Source organism: Anarrhichthys ocellatus, unplaced genomic scaffold, assembly GCF_004355925.1.
Source record: "Anarrhichthys ocellatus isolate YVR2014 unplaced genomic scaffold, GSC_Weel_1.0 scaffold29, whole genome shotgun sequence".
Taxonomy (NCBI): Eukaryota; Metazoa; Chordata; class Actinopteri; order Perciformes; family Anarhichadidae; genus Anarrhichthys; species Anarrhichthys ocellatus.
Genome location: NW_022280059.1, coordinates 779986 through 792006, shown reverse-complemented (window position 1 = coordinate 792006; position 12021 = coordinate 779986). Strand labels below are relative to the sequence as shown.

The 12021-nt window shown below is 42.2% G+C and overlaps 2 protein-coding genes across 8 annotated transcripts in view; one reads left to right on the top strand and one right to left on the bottom strand.

Annotated features, from left to right (window-relative positions):
- Positions 1-5136, top strand: part of mark4b (MAP/microtubule affinity-regulating kinase 4b) — a 48131-nt gene extending 42995 nt beyond the window's left edge. For 4 of the 7 annotated variants that reach the window (XM_031863447.1, XM_031863450.1, XM_031863448.1 and 1 more), the window contains one exon: positions 1629-5136. In XM_031863447.1, the coding sequence (XP_031719307.1) occupies positions 1629-1962 (334 nt within the window). In that variant the 3' untranslated portion in view covers positions 1963-5136. The remainder of the gene's footprint in view (positions 1-1628) is intronic. The other 3 variants (XM_031863452.1, XM_031863451.1, XM_031863453.1) reach the window with 2 other exon arrangements.
- A 299-nt stretch (positions 5137-5435) lies between these two features.
- On the bottom strand, positions 5436-10975 carry ckmb (creatine kinase, muscle b). Its single transcript, XM_031863691.1, has 9 exons — positions 10876-10975; positions 9511-9623; positions 8802-8898; positions 8424-8578; positions 8014-8146; positions 7718-7889; positions 7080-7203; positions 6716-6905; positions 5436-5951 (listed from the first exon to the last, which is right to left on the bottom strand). Exons 2-9 carry the CDS (start codon positions 9601-9603, stop codon positions 5773-5775), a joined length of 1143 nt encoding a protein of 380 aa, XP_031719551.1. The 5' UTR covers positions 9604-9623; positions 10876-10975; the 3' UTR covers positions 5436-5772.
- Between the last annotated feature and the right edge of the window lie 1046 nt (positions 10976-12021).

The window sequence follows — 12021 nt, the reverse complement described above, 5'->3', positions numbered from 1 at the left end:
AGGAAACAAGGAACGACAGTAAAATGTAGATTTGTAAGCTTTAATGAAAGAATATAGAAACGGATTATGAATGTTCAACCCGTACAGAGGCCCTGAGAGGCAAGTGAGGAAAGACGTGTTATGATCCATTTTGTAAGTTTGATCTAAATGGTTTTCTCTGCTGTGTTTCCGACTTAAGAAGAAAAGGTTCCTTTTTTATCTAAAAGAAACTTCAACCAATAAAATAAACTTGGCAGGTAGAAGGTAATCTGTGTTTGTTGTTGTAACACTCATTTTGGGCACAAGATGCTGAAAGGCTTCACTACCCCACTATGACTAAAAGCATTGGTGTTTTCCTTAACGACAGAATAACATTTCTACCCAAAAGAAAAACATGACAGTAATGTTACATCACATGCTAACACACAATTTATTAGTGTTTAGTGTGCATGGAGACATGAACACTCGCCTGTATGAAAACAAAAAGGCTTATAGTCCTATTTAGAACATGGGGTAGTGGTGCACTTCAGTCTCTTGAGGCCAAAATGAGTATTACAACAACAAATGTGATCCTGCCAAAAACAAAAATGCAACATGCCCAAACTTTTCTTTTAAATCTGTTTCACAGACACAAGAAAATTGATCCTGTCAAAACTTTTCCACTTGTTTCACAGATGAAAAACCTCAAGTCATAAACACAGGAGAGAAAACAGATCACCTACATCTTTTTCTTCTCAGTTGCCTCTCGGCGCTTAATTAATAGGCATGAAAAATACATAATTTTGACTTACTGTCAGTTATCTGTGTTGTGCACTTCCTCTCAGCTGCTTCAGCTCAGTCTCAGGTTAAGAACAGCAGGTAAAGCAGCAGCACCAAGCTAACACTAGCTAGCAGACTGTGGTGCTCCTTGTGGTGGACGATCCCTGCGGGTGGAACCGTTGATTAAAGAAAAATAAATTATAATAACTGTCATTGTGTCTTATCAACAGCTCAGTCCCTGAAACTCTTTACCGTCCCGGGATGTTGTGTGTTAGTTGGTGTTAAGTGTGATTTAAAGAATGTATCCGTGTAGTATGTTATTAATTATATACATTTTATTATTAACTCTCATTAAAGAACAAAATAAATGTATAAGCATTGCCTCACCAGAGCAATTAACTTGAGGTGGGTTTGATTTGCATATCCCTTTGGTGTTGTACATGCATTGTATAGTATGAAAAAGAGATGAGACTATAAAATACACATTTACCAATCACAGTTACCTTGATTGCTATATAGAGATGTAAAATTCCAATAATGTATGATATTGATTTTCTTTCTTTTCCTCCCCCTTTCCCCAACCACTCATGCATTCACATTCATACAACCACACTTTCACTTGCCTACACTTCCATCACGCATTCATTTCATCTCAAAACCCTGTGTATTCACTCCCATTGATCCTTAAATCCATGCTCCTTCATTCATATCACACCTCTCCTTCTCCTCCTCCTCCTCCTTTATTTCTGCTGTTCAAACCTCTTTAACTCCTCCAACCCTCCTGCTGTAAACCTCTCTTTTCAACCTTTTCCTGCCATTTTTCAAATCTTCCTACATTTCCTTCTACCATCCTCTATTCGCATCGCCCCTACTCTTCGTCCCCTTTCCAGTCGCCATCTATCTGGGCATCAGAAAGCGGCCGAGCCCCGGACCCCCCGATGCGGCTGGGATGTGAGGGTGCGGAGCCCCCGCGACCCGGCCGAGGTGGTGCTAGCGCTGCGAGAGGCGGCGCAGGGCTGCGGCTGCCAGGTCCACCTGGCCGGGCCGTTCCTCTTGTCCTGCACCCACGGAGCGGCCGGCGCCCGCGTGGCCTTCGAGGCCGAGGTCTGCCAGCTGCCCAGCGGGCTGGGCCAGAGCAGCGGTGTGAGGTTCAAGCGCCTGTGGGGGGCGCCGTTGGCCTTTAGAGACATCGCCACCAAAGTGTCCAAGGAGCTCGAGCTCTGAGGGAAACAGGAGGTGGGGCGGATTGACAACCCATAGGACAGGATGATGAATGAGTAGGGAGGAGGAGGAACAATGAGGAAGACACCACTGCCTCCTCCCACTCCTCTTCCTCCCTGGGCTCCACCTCATTCCAATGCGGCTAGCGATGCCTCGCCTCCGCCAAAGACCCTCTTCTTCTGATGCCACCAATCGCAGCCAGATAAAGCGGACGCACAGACACGGATGGATTGCCATTGGCAGACTTGATGATGACCCTTGACCTTGGAGCTGTCAGTGACCTACGACCCCTGCTTGAAACGCACCACCACCTCATGTTATGTGAGCCCATGGAGTCAGGTTGTTTTATTTTCATTTTTGTTCATGACTTCATGTTTGATGATAAGGATGGTGTTGCTGAGAATGATGGAGATCGATAATTTGTTGTTGTTGTTGACATTGTTATTCCTATTGTATCATATTTGTTGTCATCATTCCTTTTTAAAGAGCTGCTATTTAAAGAAATGTTTTAATTTGTTTATGGAGTTTATTTTCTCTCTTCAATGCTTTTAAAAATGGGTCAGAGAGTGACATCTGTCGTCATCCTCTGACGCAGACGTCACATATTTCAGAAGTGAGGTTGCAGTCTGACCTCCGGCCTCTAGAGGGAGACATGCAGAAATGCAGAAACTTGTGACATACTGAATGAAGCATCGCGGCCTTTCTGCCCATCCATCGATATTCGCCCTTTTACTGTTCAGCTGGGTATTTGATGTTTGTACCATTTCTGGTAAAATGTTGCCTCTCTGCCTGCTGTCCATACTGAATTCTCTGCTGTGTATTGACAGCTGGCAGGTGAGCAGCTTACGGAGGAGCAAAGCCGGCCAATAATGCAGGACCCAGCTGATATGTTGACCTTGATAACCTGATCATTTGAGCTTCTGCTGTGCTCTTTACATATACTCTACTTCGCCCCAATATTTGTACCACGCTACCTTTTTATTAACAAGCAAAAGTCCTCTCAATTTTCTGTAATTACGTAAGATTTTGTTGGTTTAAAGTGCAAAGTAGGATTTATTTCTACGAAAAAAACTGGATCCTCAACAGGAACGTGCTTTGTGTTTTTATAACGCAATAGCATGCCTCAGCTGGATTTTCTGATCTGAAGGTGGATGTACGCAGAAAAAAAAAGCGGCCCTTTACATTATTCTCCAATCAGCTGGTTTAGTCTATTTAGATGATTTTAAAAAAGCAGGCTTTGTCAGCCAATCGGAATGCCTTATTCTGAGACCAATAGGAGCTCTTTTAACTAATATTTCAATTAAATATAATCAGTTTAACATTTAACAAAACTACATGTTTTACCGATGGCAAAATGAAGCACATATCATATGTGATATGTGCGTGCCCAGACAATTTATAAGATTAAATATCTAAAAGCTCGACAAACCAACCGTTGTATTGATTCTTGGTCCAATACAGTAGCATGACTTTCTTTTGACTAGTCCCAGTTTTTATTTGATGTGATGGAAATTGAATACTCTATGGTACAAAAAAAAAGAAAATACAAATCTTGGCTCCTCTTCCTGCGAGGCTGCAGACGTAGTTCAGAAAGCCGATCCAACATGAAGCTAAGCATCCACAGATTTGAACCCCAGTTCAGGACGAGTATATTTTAATAGATCACCTTTGTTTAATTTGATCTCTTCTTCAAACCACATGTTTCACCACACACTTGATTACTGTAGCTCATACTGGTTTAGAGTAACTGGAGGAGACGGGGCTTTTACTGGTAGCACTTAACAATATCTCAGTCTGTCAGAACGCCATCGCTTCGCCTCAAATGTAGTGCAATACAGCCACAAAGCCAAGAATCTAGACTTGAATAAACATAGACTCAATAGGGCGCCTTGTTTGATTTATTTTTTATGATGCTGATATGTTCTTAAAATTCATTAAGCACTTTTTCCCCTCATTTTTTAGCCAGGAAATGCATTGTACTGTACTGGCAGAGTTTTTAATTAATCTGTATTTTTCTTTTGTAAATTGTTATAAAATAACTGTTTGAGACATTTAAAGCCCACTGAAGTGAATACTTGACATTCTGAATGCCCTTCTGTCCTTTACTTACACGCACCTCTTGTCATCATTCACTTCCTTCAGTGAAACGAATGCTTCGGGTGTCCAAAGTTATATTGAAGTTACTACCCATGGTCTCGTTTACTGATGTAGGTCATATAGAGCCATCAGTGTTGGTTATGAAACAGTCTCCACCAGTTAAAAGTTCCTTGTGACTATAAGGAAAATGGGGCTACAAAAATTGTAAATGGCGACTTGTCTCAATAACATTTAGTCAATTTAACAGTTTTATTTCATCCAATATTACATTTATTTTGAGTTCTTAACCCAAGCATCACTTTCGATACTCAAACTGTAGACATTTCCCTCTGTCGACCAACCAGGCTGCAGCACTGCTGAGACGTGTTCGACTGTTGACCAATCAGATTCCAGTATTGCTTTAAGAGGTGTACGACTGTTATCCAATCGGACCCCTGCCTCATTAAGCCGCTGTACAACTCAAAGCGGCTTAAGATGAGACATTGAATGACCTTTTGAGAAATCTTCTTTTATTAAAAACACTTTGCTGCTCATTACGGATCAAAGTTACCACGATTCAACAAAAATACACACAGAGTGCCCAATTGATCATATATTGACACCGACCGAATCCAAAGGTAGTTGTACTTGTATTGTAACTCTATCAAGTCAAACAATTACAACATTGCAGCATCTAACAAAACACTGATACATAAAAGGAAAAGTTTCCTGATACAGCAGTTGTTGATCTTTTACAAGCTGTGAAGTCTACAGGAATTGATCTGTTAAATGGGAGATTCAGCCTCAGCAGGCTGTCTGAAAATGTGAATCTGGTTTTTTAGGGCTATTTGTTTTGCATATTATTTTGTGTGTGTGTGTGTGTGTACACAACTGGGCCTCACTCTCTGAACCTGTTCTGTAGATACAGTTAGGGCCGTGCTTTAAGGCTACAGTTCTGTTGTATAGTGTGTTTGAAGCCGTCACTGTTATCAAGAAAACGTAACTTATGGGGTGATATTACGGAAATGATCGACTTGCAATCCTGCATGTCTCCTAGGAAATAATGTGTGACACAAAAATAAAGACTTTCAACCTCTTTCATATTTTGTGTATTTTGTTTTCTCAGATATGGATTTTGTTTCTTTAATGTGGTGTCCAGACAGTTTCTTTGTGTTATCGTGAATTGTTGGAAGGTGTGTGTGTGTCCTTGTACATCTATCTTTGTGAGGACCACGCGTTTTAGACCATCAGAGTGAGGACATTTCTGCCGGTTCTTTATTTTTAAGGATTTTGTTTCCTTGTGCCTGTATTAAAATGTATCAGGAGCACATATCTCTATCAATCTGTTATGAGTAGTTGCAAAAGATCCATGTGAGTTTCCCATAAAGACAACATGAGCATTTTGATTGTTACATGGGGCATCATTTATTGTCCAGTCATATTTTCCAACCAAAAAAACATTTTCTTTCAATGCATAGCCATTCCAGACTATGCATGGATTGATCCCAGGATGTTACAGAGAAGATGGGGAGCGATACAATTAAAGTAACAGGAAGAAAGGAAGGAGCAGAGAGAAAAGTGGAGTGTCTTCTTGAAGGAAAGAAGTGAGTAGAAAGTAGCCAGTTGGCCGAAACCAGTAAAATAACTTTACAACAAGGCTACCTGTTCATTTTTTTTCATGTAAAAAAAAAACAAACAAACACAGACAGTCATTGAGTCATTTTGTGTCTGTCCACTTTACTTCTGGGCGGGGATCATGCCATCAATAGACTCGCTCTTCTCAAGCTTCTTCTCCATCTCAACCATCAGCTTGACACCGTCAACCACCAGCTGGACCTGATCCACCTCGGAGGAGCCCAGACGGTCAGCGTTGGAGATATCGAACACACCACCCACGGAGGCTGTGTCCACACCACCTAGAGGGAAAAGTAGGGGAGAAAAATGAGTCCTCTTTCTACCTTAAGCACTCCCTCACCCTCCCTGAGACTGATTGAGTCTGACATTGAGGGTAAAAGCTGCATGTGTAAAGTCGGCTGAATATTGCCGCCTGACTAACTCGAGCTTAGCAAGACTGTTTCTTCCATTAACTAAATGTATGTTCAACAAAAGTTACTCCGATAGTCAGAGTGAGAATTGGCAGAAAAACAGTTCAAGTACTTCCTGAAGATTCCTCTCTCTAGATATTTTGGATAAAATTAGGCACTAAGTAAGAGGGCGGGAAGATATTAATGCTACCAACCAAAACAAATGGAGCAAATAATACAAAATAATATATATTTTCTAAATGTATTAAAATTGCATTTAGTAGCGAGATTGCGGAAGTGTGTAGAAGAACTATGGTGGCCGGTGAATGGCCCTATCCAGAGCCACAGTTTGGTTTGCCGTTCTAAGATACCATAGAAACATGCTAATGTCAAGAACTAAAAATCGTGTTTCTGTTAGTGTTTTGAGTAACTTCTCTTTATCTTAATCTGTGTATTTTTATTTCCAGCTCATATCCTAATATTTGCTAATAAATGCTCATTTTGCGCTTAATTCTTTACCTTGCCCCATCCAGCTGCGTTATGTTTAAAGCTGTAGCTCTTGGGGCTCCTCTGAAAAATGCTAACTTCTGACTAGCTTTAAGACTTTGACATTTTCTTCTTCATCCTTTTTTTTTTTTTTTTTTTTTTTTTTGTACCTGTGCCACGTTTCTGCAGACGCAGCCTGGTCAGGATCTCCTCGAACTTGGCATGTGTGCTGAGCTTGGGCAGCTTGACGTGCACACCACCGCGCAGGCCGGTTCCCAGGTTGGAGGGGCAGGTCAGGATGTAGCCCAGATGCTCATTCCAACTGAAGCCGTGGTTGTGCTTCTTGAAGATCGCCTCAATCTGAGCAATGATGAGGAAAGTGAAATGAATAATGCATGATGCTTAATATATAATTACAGCACAGAGAAAGTATCCATAGGAATTTGTTTTGCACACAAGAGGTGAAATGGCTTTAACCCAGTGGAATTGTGCAGTTTGTCAACATAATTGCATTTAGATGTTTTTGTGATTTACATTCTTCAGGCCAACGCAGAAGCGTCTGAAGACCTCCTTCATGTTGCCTCCCAGCTGCATGGAGATCACACGCAGGTGATCCTCCTCGTTCACCCAGACCAGGAAGGTCTTGTTGTTGTTGTGCCTGGAAGATGAATGTCCAGGTCAGTTTCACATGATCTGCATACAGGACTAAATGTTTGTGAGCCAGTAATTTGATACAATTTGAAGAATGTTGCAGGAGTATGATTTGGTAGAAATGTTTCTCAAAGCTGAGCTGTGGATTTAGTTTGTAGGATGTCAAGCCACTGTAAGGGGCCGTGTATGCTGCAGCTATGCACACTGTGCTTTGGTATTCATGACACACTTTAACAGATGTTTTAAAACAGGAATAATCAGGATTTTCATGTTAGGGCTGCTGGAGAAAAAGACAGATGGTGAAAGTTCTAAAGTTTGGCTTAGGAAGATGGGAGACTTAAGCTCAGAGGGTGTTTAGCGAGTGTGTATTGACGTGTTTGTATGGGCACATAAAATCTGCTCTTACAGTTGATCATAGCACATATCTGATCATCTGTTTGCTTTATAAACTAGGGGAATACCAATAAAGTCGTATATGTGTATCCATTTTCTAATTCGTTTCCATTCTGTGTGTCGCTCACCAGATGCCTCTGCCGTCGGGCCAGTCACGGGCCATTCCAGCGCAGGTCAGCAGGGGAGACACGGGCTTGTCAAACAGGAAGTGATCATTGATCAGCAGATCCTGCTCGGCGTCGGTCATGCCGCTCAGGGGGTAGTACTTTCCCTTGAACTCACCATCCAGACTGGCCAGGGCTGAAAGGAAAGAACCAGGGAAAGTGGACAGAGTCAGTCTCATGACAACTATATCTTGCGTTCTACCAACCATCGTGTTGGACTCATAGATTGTTGTCATTGTTGTCATTAGGTTGACACTCACCCTCAATGGACAGCTTCTCAATGCCTCTGCGCTCTCCACGGCTGTTGTGGGGGGGAAGGGTGAATCCCTTGATGCTGCGGCCAGTACGAACACGGCTGGACAGCACGTAGTTGGGGTCCAGGTCGTCACCTCCCTGAGGGAAGAAAGCAGGACAGAAAAACACAACAGACACGTTATTCTAATATCGTAGCCATTGTTTTTTTGATGTCTTATTTAAAAACTGACTTGCTTCACATATGAGGAGTTGGACTGAGTTTTATAAAAGTTTAGGAGTGGATAAATGGTTTACTGAAGTTTACTTACTTACAATTGATAAGTTAATGGCCATTCATTTGGTGTGGAAGCTTCCCTTCCTCCTTAAAGCTATGCTGATCTAAAACAATACCGGCCTGCAGGTCTCCACCGCTCACCTTCAGGTTCTCGAAGTTCAAGTCGGTCTTGTGCTTGTCGGTGGGCTTGTATCCGCCATGACGGTCGGAGATGATGGGGTCCAGCAGATCCTTGAAGACCTCATAGCACTCCTCATCACCAGCAACGCAACCCACGGTCATGATGAAGGGGTGACCTTTGGGACAAGGGGGAGGATGGGGAAGTTGGTAACATTGCTAGTTCAACTTTGAAGATTATGAATGGAGGGATACTGTCCTCTTATGCCTGTACCACCGTGTGACAGCGGCAATCCATAATCATAACATAGTCATTTTTCATATCGCTTTGGTTAAGGTATGTCTCCTCAAACCCTATCTTTGCTGTATTCATCTCTATGCTGATGACTTGCTCCTTCTTACCAGGATTGTCAACACCAGTCTGGATGACGTCATCTACTGTGAAGCCGCTGGGAGTGGACTTTCCCCTCAGCTTGCCGTAGATTTCCTTGGTCAGCACCTACAATAGATGATACCCAGGTCAGTGATAATACAGTCATGTGATTTTCTTTTTGTAGTATTAGTTCCTTTTAGTATCTTAGCAACAATTAAAACATTAGTATTTTAAGTAACATTATTTATTCCTGTGTAGGACAGTGGATAAAGGTAGTTACGTGTTGCCCTAGTGAAGGCCATGATGACGCGCCCCAGTGCACACTACTTACCAGTTATGAAGCACACACGCCATGGGCTGGCAACCATTTACAAGGAAAACCAAAGCAATCTAATTTAAAGAGTTTGCTACCTCCCATCTTTTCTTACTGCAGCTTTTATATTTGAAAGGCATTGCTGCCCGCTCGTAAGCTTGGCCACATGATCATGTAGAGACTTGTCATTGGGCAACATCAACATATGTATTACACATCAAACGTCTTCGCAAATCTGTATATATGAGATGTTCTTTGACCACAGGCCCATTTCCAAGGTTGCTATCTGCAGTTAATGGGGGATTCGAGTTGTTGTTGTTGGTCCCAGTGCGCTGCATGGACTGTCTATATTTATGCCACTGGCGCAGGATGTGTGTTTTGGGTGAGTTGCCATGGATAGACAATGTCAGAGTAGGATTTTGTACCTTGGCCATGTGGTTGTTGTGCAGGGACAGATCGGGGAACTCCTCGTCCCTCGAGAACTTCATTTTGTAGTCATTATGACAGTTCTTCGCCATGGCTGCGATTCTTACTCCTCCTGGAAGAAATGAGAAAAAGAGGAGTTGTTATTTTTTAGAATCTGCAATGCTTGTAGACTTATCTGGTGCGATTGCAATATCTAAGAGAGGAGAGATTGGAGTTGTTTTACAGACTCAGGTCTATTCAGGCACTTTATTCCGAATTGTTTTAATTTAGAAGAACATTATAGAAGCGGGGGGGGGTTATAGTTTACAAGCTACAAGATGTATTTGTCAAAATGACCTGTCTTTGTTGCAGTGACATAACAAAGCAGCCTGAGACACAAACAGTGAATACCATATTTCTTATCTGGTAATTCTCCAAGTTTTTCAAGTGCGTTCTCTATGAGTCCTCTGGTGTAGAGGAGACACCGTCTCATTCTGTTTTCTTGTCTTTCTTTCTTACTTTTTTATTTCACTGTATCTTTCTCTTTTCTTCGTCATTGTCCTCTCTCCCTCCCTCTCTCTCTCTCTCTGTCAGCTGCTCTCTTGACATGCTTTCCTCCCAGCTGTCGTGCCTCTCTGACTGTCTCACCACCTGTCTCCTCCCTCACAGCAGAAGATTATTAATAGCGTGGCTGTGCCCCCTCTCTCTTGTCCTGCACCCCCTTAGTGGTCGAACAATGCTGCAATACAAAGCAGAAAAAGTGCTTTGGTACCAGAAGCAATAAAACATTTAATGTCCTCAGTCTCTTCATACTATATCTATTACAAGCCAAACTCTCTCTCAATCCGACAGAGTTCTGTAAGTTTGGTTGAGGTGCAGTTGATTGATGACACCTGGTGCACTAAAAGGTCAGAGCATTGCATGCCTCACTGATGGCCCCACAACCCCCATGACTAAATCAAGCGCCCTAAACTATTCGAGGACGCACTTCAAGTCTGCCCTGCTGGCGTCAGCAACAGCTGATGGTCACAACCTTTTTCAGTGACACCTCACTGCATACCAGTGCTACCCGTGTCCAAGAAAACCAAGAGCTTCAAGAGAGGTTTCACTACAATGTGCACTGATAGAGAACGATCAGAGGAGATTTTAGTAGGTTCCATTCCATCCACACAAAAAAATGCGTGGAGGCAAAAGAATGTTTTCATGGCTCCAGTGGAGGAATCTGTCTGACATATATTTGGTTCAAAATGTTTCCTTCTCATAGAGCAATTTTGTTTTTTGGGCTTTTGTGTCTGTCCATACTGATATAGAAAAATATCCACAATCTTTCCCCTCTGGATTTATGAAAAAGCCTGACTAAGCATTGATTTGCTTATTTTTTTTACCTGCTTAGGAGAAAAGAAAGAGGTAACAAATCCCGGGATCAGATCCTGTCCACCGAATGTAGGAGTTGCCCAACTCTGCCAGATGATGGGCTTAAGTATTTATACCTAGGCCTCTGTCCCTATTGGCTGACTGGACTCGGGGTCCCCTCGTTTGATTGGTCGCAGGGGGTCTTCTGTGTCTGGGTGAGTTTCTAAAAGGCAAGAACCAACATCACACAACGATTGAGCCAAGAGACGAGAAACAGCTGCAGCCACTTGGTCCAACCTTTTCACCTTCTGCCTGCTCGTAGCTGCTGGGAGTCTGCAGGGCAGAACAGTGGTGGACAGCCATGTACAAAAGCACATGCGCCCTCATATATTAAATGCATGCGCAGCCATTATTGCACTGGTGGTGAAATTAGAGTCACTGGCCAATGTTTTAACCTAAGGGATGATGATTCCAGTAATTCACATTTCACTATAATTAAATATAATTTAAAATAACTTAAAAGATGTATTTTTCAAGATATTAATGTATCATCTTGGCTGTAGTTTGGATATGATTTACATTTTTCACCTGCTTTCAGCTGGTCAGTTTAAGAAAAGCAGGTGGCTCTAATGGTTCGGACACTCATTGTAGGCATGCATGCACATGCACTGAATCTCCCCAATAATTAGTGTCTCTGGTGAGTCGATGAATCAGAGTAACCAGAGTTCTGTCTGTCATCCTGTTTAGGAGTTAAAATAACCACTTTGTCTTTGATTACATCATCGTAATATTCAAGATTACAAATTGTATTTCATTGAGCTGTGGTCCCGCTTCCTTATACCAATAAGCTAAGTGTAGGTGTGCATGTGTGAGGTTAAGATATGCATTACTGCTCCCTGTGTGGAATGTTGTGTCGTGATTCATAGCGACAGGCTGTACAAACTTTAAAAAAAAAGACATTTGGCAAGTCAGAGGAGGGAAAACAGAAATTATTCTGTGTTTTTATGCCTTGTGCTTTCCTTCATATTCAGATATCATATCAAATATCCGTGTTTTAGGTTAGTATCGCTTTGAATCCAATGCAAAAGGCCATTAGATAAGTCTGAAGGTTATACTCCAAGTCAGATCTCACTCTAATTGTGAGACCTCGAGTCCAGTAGCATCATCCACCACTCATC